The sequence below is a fragment of the Rhinopithecus roxellana genome, chromosome 4 (assembly GCF_007565055.1).
Source record: "Rhinopithecus roxellana isolate Shanxi Qingling chromosome 4, ASM756505v1, whole genome shotgun sequence".
Taxonomy (NCBI): domain Eukaryota; kingdom Metazoa; phylum Chordata; class Mammalia; order Primates; family Cercopithecidae; genus Rhinopithecus; species Rhinopithecus roxellana.
The window spans coordinates 158,785,985-158,798,498 of record NC_044552.1 but is presented as its reverse complement, the minus strand read 5'-3'; the positions used below and the strand labels follow the sequence as shown (position 1 = coordinate 158,798,498).

At 44.0% G+C, this 12,514-nt stretch overlaps 1 protein-coding gene and 1 long non-coding RNA gene across 9 annotated transcripts in view; one reads left to right on the top strand and one right to left on the bottom strand.

The window, feature by feature from the left end:
- The window catches only part of LOC104668857, a 123,059-nt gene extending 114,398 nt beyond the window's left edge, over positions 1-8,661 (bottom strand). For 2 of the 6 annotated variants that reach the window (XR_004056983.1, XR_004056982.1), the window contains exon 1: positions 8,400-8,518. This is a non-coding gene — a long non-coding RNA (uncharacterized LOC104668857). Of the gene's footprint in view, positions 1-7,198; positions 7,317-7,922 lie in introns of all 6 variants that reach the window. The other 4 variants (XR_748903.2, XR_748902.2, XR_748901.2 and 1 more) reach the window with 4 other exon arrangements.
- Positions 8,662-8,837: 176 nt separating this feature from the next.
- REV3L (REV3 like, DNA directed polymerase zeta catalytic subunit) overlaps positions 8,838-12,514 on the top strand; it is a 186,681-nt gene continuing 183,004 nt past the window's right edge. For 2 of the 3 annotated variants that reach the window (XM_010371650.2, XM_030929595.1), the window contains exon 1: positions 8,838-9,320. In XM_010371650.2, the coding sequence (XP_010369952.2) occupies positions 9,182-9,320 (139 nt within the window). In that variant the 5' untranslated portion in view covers positions 8,838-9,181. The remainder of the gene's footprint in view (positions 9,321-12,514) is intronic. The other variant, XM_030929597.1, reaches the window with a different exon arrangement.

The window sequence follows — 12,514 nt, the reverse complement described above, 5'->3', positions numbered from 1 at the left end:
GGAAAGAGAAGGGATGACACAAAGAATAATTTAGCTTGAGGCCAGGTGCCATGGCTCACACCTGTAATCCCAGCACTTTGGGAGGCCAAGGCAGGTGGATCACTTGGGCTCAGAAGTTCAAGACCAGCCTGGGCAACATAGTGAAACCCTGTCTCTAAAAACATACGAAAATTAGCTGGGTGTAGAGGTGCACGCCTGTAGTCCCAGCTACTCAGGAGGCTGAGGTGGGAGGATTGCTTGAGCCTGGGAAGTCAAGACTGCAGTGAGTTGAGATTGGGTCACTGCATACCAGCCTGGGTGACAGAGTGAGACCCTGTCTCAAAAAGAATAATTTAGCAGGGCATGGTGGCTCACACCTGTTATCTCAGCACTTTGGGAGGCTGAGACAGGAGGATCGCTTGAGCCCAGGAGTTTGAGACCAGCTTGGACAATATAGTGAGACCTCATCTCTATTAAAATAATTTCTAAAAAAAAAAAAAATTTAGCTTGAACTCAACCAAATTTACTAGAAAACAAAGTATCTAAATGATTGAGTAAGAAAGAAAATACTGCCACTCTTGTCAAGTCACTATGGCCTTCTACCTACTCCTTAAAGATGAATGAAAAAACAGTGATAAGACAAGTCTTTCTGACAACAGAAATGACTACTTATATAGACGTTGCTCAGAAGATTCCCTAAGTATGGGAGTAAAAGTAACAAATCTGGAGTTTGGAGGCATGTGTTCTCACTAAACAGCTTTATTTCTTTGGGTCTTAGCTTACTGCTATGTAATGGAGGGCTGTTGGGCAGGCAGTAGAGAGAGTTGTAAACAGATTTTTAAATTTTTTTAATTCAATAAATGCTGATAACTTATATTCTAGGCATTATACTTGGATCTAGTATATAAAAGATGAAAAGACATGGTCTGCTCCTTCAAGAAGATAACAGTCTATTAGAATGACAGACTAACAAACAACGACAATAATGTAAGCATTATAATAGAAGCATGTACAAAAATAAGTGGAAGGCTGGAAATAACACCTAAATCTGTTTGAGGAAATCAAGGAAACCTTTACATGGAAGTGGCATTTGAGCTAAAACTTGAAAGATAAATAAGAATTTTGCCAGGAAACAAGAAGGGAGAATGTACTAAGGGAGAATGCCAGCTAGAAAGGCAAATGCACAGAGATTTGATAGTTTTTCAAAAAGAATGGCAAGTTTACGAAGCTATAATACCTCAGTGGTACTAGAAGATAAATGGAAAAGGTGAAAAGGTATGAAGCCGAATATCTATCTAGGCCAAATCATGAAGGTGGTATGCCATAAACACTGTGTTCAAGGCAACAGATGATAATTTGACATAGATGATAACTTAAAATTTATGTGGTAGACAGATCACCCTTGCAGTACAGTAGAAAATAAAATTAGTGGGGAATAAGCCAAGAGACCAAACAAGTGACTACTGCAATAGTATACCTAAAGCTAGTGAAAGGCTACAAAAGGACAATGATTATGTGGACAGAAATGGGGAATATTCAGGAGAAAGAATAGGCAGGACTTGAATTATGAATGTTGGCGGGGGGATTACAGCTAAGGTGTATTCAGAATTATGCTAAGTATTTTTGGCAATACTTCATTTAATCCTTATAATATCCCTAATAGGAATGGAAAGCAGTCCAATTTGCTAAAAGGTAATTTGCCAATGAATATGTTTGCTATATTTACCAAATACTTGTTTTAGAGAATATTCACCCTGAATATATTTAATAAATGTATTCTTTTTTTTGAGACATGATCTTGCTCTACCACCCAGGCTGGAGTCCAGTGGTACAGCAACCTCGACCTCTTGGGCTCAAGTGATCCCCCCACCTCTCAACCAAGCAGCCTCTCAGTCCCACAGGGTTTCACCACATTGCCTAGGCTGGTCTCAAACTCTTGGGCTCAAGCAATCCTCCCACCTCTGCCTCCCATCGTGTGAGCCATCATGCCTGGCCAATGAATGTATTCTTGGTAAACTTACTTTTTTAATGAATTCACTTTTGATGAAATGATTTAGAACCTAAGGTAAGTATACTTTTGCCTCTGTTTTATTGCAGAGAAAACTGAGGTTCATAGAAACCAACGTTCATAGTTAGCAAAGGCAGAATCAGGTCTATAGAACTAGAACTTTTTTTTTTGAGACAGGGTCTCCCTCTGTTGCCCAGGCTACAGTACAGTGGCAACACTATGACTCCAGTAACTCAGCCACAGATGTAACATGTTTGTCTTATATTAACTTTATTACTCTTTTGAGTTCTTGCACCTCGTAAGTCCACCAGAATCCTTTGCTCATGAGGCTCAAGGTTCACTGCAGCCTTGACCTCCCCAAGCTCAAGCTATCCTCCTACCTCAGCCCCCACGTAGCTGGAACTACAGGCATGCACCATCACACCCAGCTAAATTTTGTATTTCTTGTAAAGATGGATTTTCGCCATGTTGCCCAGCCTGGTCTCAAACTTCCAGGCTTGGGCAATCCTCCCGCCTTGGCCTCCCAAAGTGCTGTGATTACAGGGTTCAGCCACTGTACCGGCCCTGACAATGTTAATATTCTTAAATGAAGAACTATACCTTAAAAAAAAAATAGACATGACGACACTAAATTCCAAATCCAATGTAGTAAAAGTAGCATATCTCATTATGACAACTTTCTTAGTTTTTCCTGGGGGCTACCTGATGAAGATAATAAAGGTAAGATGGTTCTCTTTGCTTTTCTGTGGTACTCTGCTTTTTTTTTTAAACTATCAGAAATTGCCATCTACCTGGAGTCAACTACCATTTATATGTGACACACAGAACCCACTAACCACCTTTAAATTGTTATCTCAAATATTTGTTTCATCATCAATGAAGGTGGTATTATTTTTCTGACAATAGGAAAAAGTCATCATAATTCTGCTGTCCAGGGTATGAAAATTTGAAATCCTTTTTAACTCCAAATCCTTTTTAACTCAACTCTGTAGTGGCTCATGGTTCATAGCTATACACAGTGGAGTCCACTCTAGGATTTCAGTGGAGAGTGGCAACTTCTCTTTGGGGACATTTAGAAATATATGGGGAATTTTTCATTGTTACAGTGGCATGTAGTGCACAGGGGCCAGGGATGTTAAATGTCCTGCACAATGAAAAACTGTTTCACCCAAATGCCAGAAGTCCCATTTGAGAAACCCAAGAGCTCAGAGTCATCAACTTCATGAACATGCGACATGTGTAGTTACATAGGGCCCAGTGCTTGGTTTAATGCTCTGCAGTCACTGTCTTGAAAATTATAATACTTTTATGTTTGACTACCTGTTTTGTAAGTCCAGTGGTACAGCAGAGCATAACATGCAAGCAGAGGTATGTATGCTTTCTTCCTTGCCATTCTATTTGCATATGGTCTCCATGATGCCTCATGACAAAGGATTCTGGTGGACCTATGAGGTGCAGGAACTCAAGAGAGTAACAAAGTTAATACAAAACAAGCATATAACATCTATGACTGAGTTAGTGGAGGCACAGACAGTTCCAAGAGGCTACAGTTTTCATTCAAATCAGAACTTGCTTCAGGTGCAGAAAGAAGGCAACAGCATCTTTAAGAAACACAAGTGACTACATCACATCCTTCCTTACTCATGTGTTACTTCCCACTATTAGTCAACCATTTATACGAAAAATGATGATACAGAATGAAAGGAAAGTAGGGCAACTCAGCGCTCCCTTTCCTTTCATCCTTCCTTACTCATCAGTAAGCAGAAGACAGAGAATATTGGTAGAATGTGTGCACATCAAGAAGCAAAATAAAAATAGTTGAGTTAGTTTTGTGCAGAGTTTACACTGTTCTGATAGCACAAAATACATACGCATTTACAAGCTATGAATTGTGTAATTTTGGTGATTCCAAATACAATTGAAATGCTTATACTTGCATTTTAAAATGGCATTACATAATATAAGGATGAATGGTAAAATTCATCCTAAGAATTAAAAAATTTAATTTTTTTTCTTGTAGAATGACATTAAAAAGTAAATTTAAAAACACTATGACAAGTGGAGAGAGCAAAGACAGAAGAAAGAAAAAGCTTTATATTTTAGTACGGATAACAGCACATTTTCCCCTGTATTGGAACAAGAGGCCTTACGTTTTCATTTTGCTCTGGGCCCCACAAATTATGTAGCTGGCTGTGACTGGGCTGGTTGAAGCAAAAAGGCATTAAAAGATACTATTTAGCTCACAGATCTCTCAGAGGGCCAGAGAATCAGACTTGGATAAACATAGCTAGAAACAACATCCAAGAAAAACCAAACCACAAAGAACATCCATCCCACATTACAAAGCTATTCTAGTGGAAACCCATCCCAGCACTGCCTGCCAGTCAGCACCTATGACTCTAAAACAGATGCCACAACTCCTCCCTACCTACCCAGAAGAACCTGATACCTCCTTCATGGTATTTGTCAGAAGATACTATCTCCCTGAGTGCAGCTGAAGCATCACGTTGCTTGCTGTCACATCCATGTCCTGAATGGGTACATATGATTGCTGGAAACTAGGTCATTTACTGAAGCCAGCTTCTGACTGTCAGCATCCTTTCCAACTAACTCCACATTTACTGAAGTCACTCTGGTAGGGGGCATATTTGTACCACATAGTCCCAGCTAGTTGGGAGGTTGAAGTGGGAGGAGCCTAGCAGTTCAAGACCAGCCTGGGCAACACCGTAAGACCCTGTTCCTAAAAAAGAAAGCAGGGCCGGGCGCAGTGGCTCAAGCCTGTAATCCCAGCACTTTGGGAGGCTGAGATGGGCGGATCACGAGGTCAGGAGATCGAGACCATCCTGGCTAACACGGTGAAACCCCATCTCTACCAAAAAATACAAAAAACTAGCCGGGCGGTGAAACCCCATCTCTACCAAAAAAATACAAAAAACTAGCCGGGCGTGGTGGCGGGCACCTGTAGTCCCAGCTACTCGGGAGGCTGAGGCAGGAGAATGGCGTAAACCTGGGAGGCGGAGCTTGCAGTGAGCTGAGATCCGGCCACTGCACTCCAGCCTGGGCAACAGAGCGAGACTCCGCCTCAAAAAAAAAAAAAAAAAAAGAAAGCAAACTGAATTGGCCAATGCTACAAATTAGGGCCTTCCCTCTTCTCAAGCCATTGTTAAACATTTACTGATCACACCATTGATCTCACTCCAGCAATCTAGCTGCAAGGGAGTCTGAGAACTGTAGTTTGTTTTCCATCTTTTAAAGTACAGAAAAATAAGCAAAAAGAGGGTTTGATGAATACTGAATAAGCCATCTTATAGTATCTGCCACAAAAGTATGGTAGCTACTACTGTCTATTCTAGATTATAAACTGCTAACAGGCAGATGTTAACAGATATTGAACAGTATCAGTAAAGGAGACTTGGTAGGCTTTTACTAAAGGCAGACATGGTAAGTATACATCAGTGAACTAGAAGAGATGATTAAATGTTAATTGATATAATTAAAACACATTTTTAGGATGCTAGACTATAAACCTTATAAGGGAAGGGACTATGTCTGTTTTGTTTCCCACCATATCTCAAATCTCCTGGCAAGAAATAGCCACTTAAAAAAAAAAAATGCACAGTCGGGCGCGGTGGCTCTCACCTGTAATCCCAGCACTTTGGAAGGCCAAGGTGGGTAGATCACAAGGTCAGGAGTTCGAGACCAGCCTGGCCAACATGGTGAAACCCCCTCTCTACTAATAATACAAAAATTAGCTGGGCATGGTGGCACATGCCTGTAGTACCAGCTCCTCAGGAGGCTGAGGCAGGAGAATTACTCGAACCTGCGGGGGAAGGTTGCGGTGGGCCAAGATTGCGCCACTGGACACCAGCCTGGGCGACAGAGCAAGACTCTGTCTCAAAAAAAAAAGAAAAAGCATTAAGGATATTAAGTATAGAGTTCAATTTTTGCATTTCTCATACTGTATGTAGATAAGGCAATTCCAAGTGATTTTACTGTTTCTCGATGAATCAGACTTCTGGATATGAACACTTTACCGTATTTTCACATACATTATCTTGTTTGAGCCTTATAACATCCCTGAGAAGTTAAAACAGGAATTACTACCCATTTCACAGATGAGGAAAAAAATTCCAAAAAGTAAGTGATCACTTAGCTAAATGATGGTTTAAAGTTCACATTCTCTGACTCAAAATTCCAGAACATTTTCTTACTTCAGGAAGAATATATTTATAAAACCTATTTGATAGTGGTTAATTAGGGGGTTATTGTCAGGTTTTCAATTTGAGCATCAACTTAAAACTAAATTATATGCAATGAACACAACATTCCTAATTCCATGCTGCAAATGTTTTTCTTCAAGAGTGAACATTCTTGGAGTTCTAGAAGGATTTGACTTGTGGTTGCAACTGCCTTTTCTTCTTCTTTTTTTTTTTTTTTGAGATGGAGTCTCGCTCTGTCGCCCGGGCTGGAGTGCAGTGGCCGGATCTCAGCTCACTGCAAGCTCCGCTTCCCGGGTTTACGCCATTCTCCTGCCTCAGCCTCCCAAGTAGCTGGGACTACAGGCGCCCGCCACCTCGCCCGGCTAACAACTGCCTTTTCTTAAAGTAAATAATGTTGATTCAAGAGGTAAGGGGAAAGAAACCCTTTTCTAGAAATAGCAAATCTGTTAATTTGATGCTTTTACCATTTTCTAGTTAGGAATATTATAATTTAAAAGTTATGAATACACTGATTATAACATAGTACAAAGATCCTCAATTTTATTTTGCTTAAGAATCACGGGGTGGCAGGTAGTGTTGCTAACAATACAGATTCCCAGGCCCCATACCCAAAAATGTAATTCAGTAAGAGCCAAAATATTAAGATTTAAAGAATGCTAGGTGTCATGGAACACTGAGAATCACTGGTATTGTGTATCTGACATTCGGCATATACAAAATATTTATTTTACCAAAAATACATTTTAGCATGGTAGTCATATTTTAAAATCACTTCTATAGCCTTCTAAAATTTCAAATTAAGAGATTTTGCCTCTTAAAAATATTAGCTAACTTGCAGCATATTAGTAGAAATCTTGCCACCTATGTTTATAATCATGCTCTGAGGTCAAAAACTACAAGGTAATTTACTGTAGTAATCAGTCTCAAATCCCTCAGAGCGTAAGTTCTTACTAGCATTTATATATTAGGGAATTTATAGACAGCTTCTTACCAGTGACCTGTCCCTTTGGGCCTTTTGATTTTCCTATTTGAAAATCCACAACACTTCCAAACGAGTAGCTCTCACACCACTTCAAATACATGGCAACCTGGTAACTATTCAAAAGCTCCTGTATAAAACATAAATGTAAAAGAACGATCTCTACTTTGGATGGGTTACGAATGTGTCAAGGGTCCTAATTCAGGGGCAAATTTCGAACTTGAACCCACGCTTTCCGCCTCCTACAGCTTACATCTTTTTGTTGAGAAGAAATCCTTCAGGATTAGTTTTTAAGAGAAACCTTCTCGTTTTACATATGTAGAAACTGAGCCCAAAGAAACAAAATTATTTGTCCAAGGTCACGCCCAATATCAGTAGCCAAGTCAGAGAGGAATCCCTTGGTTCCAATGTAATAGCCAAGCCAGTTGCATGTTACTACTGTTTAAAACAAAAATTCCCTAACTGCATCGCTTCACCCTCTCTGGATTTTTGAATAAAGTTGTTTATTCAAAACGGCCCTTCCCCACGGTGGTGCTTTTACGCCTTCGGGTAGTAAAACCCTGCACAACCTGTTAGTGAAAAACACGAGCAGGCCACGTCTAACGCGGTGACTTTCACAGGCCTTTTTCTTTGGCCAAAATTTTCTCGGAAAGGCTGTTAATCCTACATTCCGCTGGGGGAGGAGCGACGAGGGAGGAGGGAGGAGGGAGGTCACCGGGAGCTGACAAGTCCTTACATGTACTTGCGCGTGCCCGGGACGCAGCCTGTGGGGCCGAAGAAACCAACGAAGGCTGTATTAGGGCGAGAGCGAAGGAAGGGGGCGGGAGAAAAACACGGTAGTGGGAAATCCCTGCGCACTGGATATGCCAACCCCTTGCAAAGCTAAGAGCCGTGCGTGAACAAATCTCATTAAATGGACCCGCGCAGACACTGCAGCAGCAGGGAGGAGCGGGCACAGCCGCTCGCGCTGCACGTTCGGGAAGGGAGAGCGCCAGGGCGGCCCTTTTATAGGCCGAAGCCCGCGCCCGCGCGCCCCCACCTTTCGCACCGCCTCCGGGCCACGCGCGGAGCCGCGGCGTTACCTGAGAAGGGCCGGCTGCGTCCGCACCCGGCCCCTCCCGTTCCGCCGCCCGCCCGCCCTTCCCTCCCGCGAGGCCGCAGCGGCACGAGATCTGCGCCTCGCCTCCCTCCTCCCGCGGGCGGGTTTTCTTACCTTGTGAAAAACCGTCTCCGCGGCTGCCCCCGCCTCCTCTGCTGGATGTGAAATGGCGGTCGGCGAGGCAAGTGTGAGCACCGCAGCTCCTGCCAATCCCGCATAGCCGCCAAAACGGCCCCGAACACTGGCGCCCCCCTCCCGCAAGCCCCTCGAAGCCCATCCATGAGATCGGTGCTCTGCCACCCCTTCCGCTGCCCCTCACCCAGGTGACCGTGCCCGCCGGCCGAGTCATCGATCCCGCGCGGGCCCTGTCGGACGCCGGCCGCCTCCCTCACTGCGTGCCCCGGGGGCGGGGGAGAAAGCACCTTCTTGGCCCCCGCCCTCCGTGTTCCGCCCGGGCGCCCGCCCGCTCGCTGCCTTTCCCGCCGAGCCCCCTCCCCCGCACTACTCGCAGCCCTCCCTTCGCCACACACACCCCCCTCTCCCCTCCCCCAGTGGTTGCGTCCGTGACATCATCATCATGGCAACAAGAGCTGCAGCCTGGGACCGAGGAGCCCGTGTGATTCCCGGCGGCCGCGGCAGTGGCGGTAGCACCAGCACCGACGAAAGCTCGAGGGCTTCTCTCCTGCGGCCTCTTGCCGGGTGCTCCTGAGGAGGCAGCGGCAGCAGCGCCTACACCGCCCCGCCCGCCGCCGCTCCTCGAGGTGTCTGTGTGTGAGGGGAGGGGGCCGAGCCGAGAAGGGGAGGGGGCGCCGCCGCCGCTGCGGAGGGAGCCGCCGCCGCTGCTGCTGCCGCTGCCGGGTCGCCAGTGAAGGGAGGCAGTGGCGGCGGCGGCTAACATGTTTTCAGTGAGGATAGTGACTGCAGACTACTACATGGCCAGCCCGCTGCAGGGGCTGGATACCTGCCAATCCCCCCTCACCCAGGCCCCTGTCAAGAAGGTGCCGGTGGTGCGAATCTTCGGAGCGACCCCGGCAGGTAAGCGGGCGCCGGGCGCGGGGCGGGAGCGGGAGTCGGCGGGGCGCCGGGGCCGCCCTCCCCGCCGCGCACACGCGCGCACGCCGCCGGCGCCTGCCGTCTCCGTGGATCGCTGCCGCGTCTTCCCTCCCTTACGCCCTCCTCGCCTTTTCTCTCGCGCGTGACAAGAGGCGCAAAAATGTGGGTCCGCGCGATAGCTGCGCGGCGCCCCCACCCCCGGGCAGGGAGGCGGCGAGCGCCGAGTGTTTACACTGCGTGTGGCGGCCGGGAGCTAGAGCCGCACTCCAGGGCGCGGGCCGGGGGAGCGAAAGCCGCGAGCGCCCCGGACGGCGGGCCAGGTGGCCGCACCATGCCCATCGGTGGACGGGTTCGTAGGGTCCGCTCTGAGGTCGGTCGCTAGTGGGATCCCGGACATCCCTTGTGTCCCTGAAGTGCCGCTTTCTGGAAACGGGGAAGTGTCAGCCTTGTTGTCAGTCGCTCCCCATGGCCTCTTTTCACCCTCGCTCTCCTCTGCCCCTTCCGGAGATGCAGTGGGCCGAAGAGAGTGGCGCCTGGGGCCAGATAATCTTTCTCACTGGGGTGACCGTGTGACTCTGCTGTGAGTGCAGGTCTGACTCCTTAGAGTTTAGTGCCAGAGCGTCTGGGGACAGGGCAGCATCCTCAGGTGCAGTGCTTTCAGGAAATACTCATCTATGGAAGTAGGAAATGCGTGTTTATGTTGCCCAACGTAAAATATCACACTTAACGGGGTGAATTTATTAGGAACCACAGCCAGACTCAGCAGCACAGACATTTTGAAAGGCTCCTAGGCTGGGCTGTAGGCTTGCGTTTTAAGTACAGGTGTATTTTTTAAACACAACTATGTTGAAGAAGGGGTGGGAAGGGGAGAGACAGCAGTGACACAAGGTACGTTCTCAAAAACTCTTGGGGTTTATGATAATTTAAAAAAGATAGAGGGTCAATTTACTAGGTGTTTTAAAATGGTTTTGCTTTTTTGTATGCTTTGAACTGCTTCCATGAAATAATGGAGTTCTAGGAAATAATGCCTCCTAGGAAAGGATGCTCTTCCCTCTAGCTATGAATTGCCCTATGGGATTTTAGATAGCATTTCCCACTTGATGCTCCTTGCCCTCATCACCATTCATCTTGTTACTACAGTCAGTTTCTGTGGACTACCAAGATAATAGCGCTTTCCCAAACACAAGCACTTATTCTAAGCTGTTATCTTTTAATGTGAATTCTCTTTGTTAAAATGTCAATGTCGTGAGATTTGGTAGCATATTCCTTTTTAAACTAGTGAATATGATTTTGATATGAACCTTGAAAGATGGGGAATTTGAGTGCTTTTAACATGTTTAAAGTGTAACACTTGAAACTTTGGAGGCTGGGAAATCGAGGAGATGAAGTGTTCTATAAAACAGGTTTTCTGCCCTTTTAAATGTAGTGGTGCTGTCTTTGTTTCCAGTTGGAATTTCACTGTAATGCTCTGTTCTCACTTCAGATGCAGAGGAAGGATAAGATAGTGAAGTTGATATGGCTCTGTTCAGCCAGATTTCCGAATCATAAAGGGACATACTAATAGGATATACTGTGGCATTTCTGTGTATTACAGCTTGTATGGTTTGAATTACTTTTCCACACATAATTTTTTCTCCTTCACACAAGTCATTAAATATGTTTACCTGAGAGATAGTCAAGCTTTGTTTTATAGGAAAGTTTCATTTGTGGAAATAAATGAGTTTCACTATAAGCTAACTAATTCTATTACGTGAGAAATTGCTCCCTAAAAATATAGAATATTAAATGCTTTTGTTTTTCTGAATATTTTTAAAAAGACACATTAACTATTTCCTATTTCATCCTTCATGGACATCCCACAATAGATTACCAGCCCCTTATTTAAAAAAAAAAAAAAAAAGCACCGAAAAAAAACAAAGACTAAAAAACCCCCACTGTGGTTTTTTTTGTTTTTTTGGTATATACTTTGAAATTTATATTTTAAATGAATTAAAAAGTGACACTTTTTGTATGTACATTGAAAGACATCAAACTTGATACAGAGAAAGTCAAATTTTAAATTAAGGATTATCAAATTTGCTAAATAGTTCACAGTTTGCAACAAAAATGTTTGTTTCAACAAGAAAAACTTTGAAGTCATTGGCATACATTTAGAGTTTACACTTTTCATAAACCAAGCCAGCATTTTTATTAGTACGTCAGAAACTCCCAGTGAGATTAATATTAATTAAACATAATCAAAAACTGCAGAACTATCTGCTTTTGAATTATCTCCCCACGGAAAACTAGTCCAATAAAATAAAACGTGAAAATTATTAATATAAAAGAGAGGCCAGTCTGACTTAGTAAAACTCTGAATGCTGGAATTTTTAATGAAGACAGATTTGTTTAAAAGTAAAGATGTAAACATAATGCAAAGATATAAACGTAGTTTATATTATATTCTTATAGTTTATATCTTTACTAACAAGTAAAATAAGGAAAAAATGTGTAACACATGATAAACCTGTGCTACATAAAATACCATAAACATACTTTTTTCATATATAGGAATTAATTTGGGAGGTCCTTAATGCTTTACCTTGGTTTGGAGAGAAAATGTTTTAAAATTGAGTTTGCCTTACAAATGAGATACTGAAAAATAGCAACCAAAGATATTTTTTCTCAAATGAAGTGGCCATTTCAAAATTATATTACAAATTCTGAACTGATTGGATTAATACCCTTTTACTAGTTTAGTTTTTCTATTACTGCATGAAAAGCATTTTTCTGCTTTAGAAAACAGTCCAGTTGACTTTTGATTGTTCTGTGTTTTGAGGACCTATCTTGAGTAATTTAAGAAATAAAGTGTTTGGGGTTTAAAAACTCCCATGTCTTAAGTTAGTGAAATTTGAAAAGGTATTTTTAAAAAGAGGGATATTCAGGGCTGGGTGCTGTGGCTCATGCCACTAATCCCAACACTTTGGAAGGCAGAGGCAGGAGGATCCCTTGAACCCAGGAGTGGGAGACCAGCCTGGGCAACATAGTCTCTACAAAACGAACAGACAAAGAAACAAAAATTGGCTGGGCGTGGTGGTGTGCACCTGTAGTACTAGCTATTTGGGAAGCTGAGACAGGAGAATCGCTTGAGCCCAGAAGGTTGAGGCTGCAATGAGCCAAGATCCCGCCCCCGCACT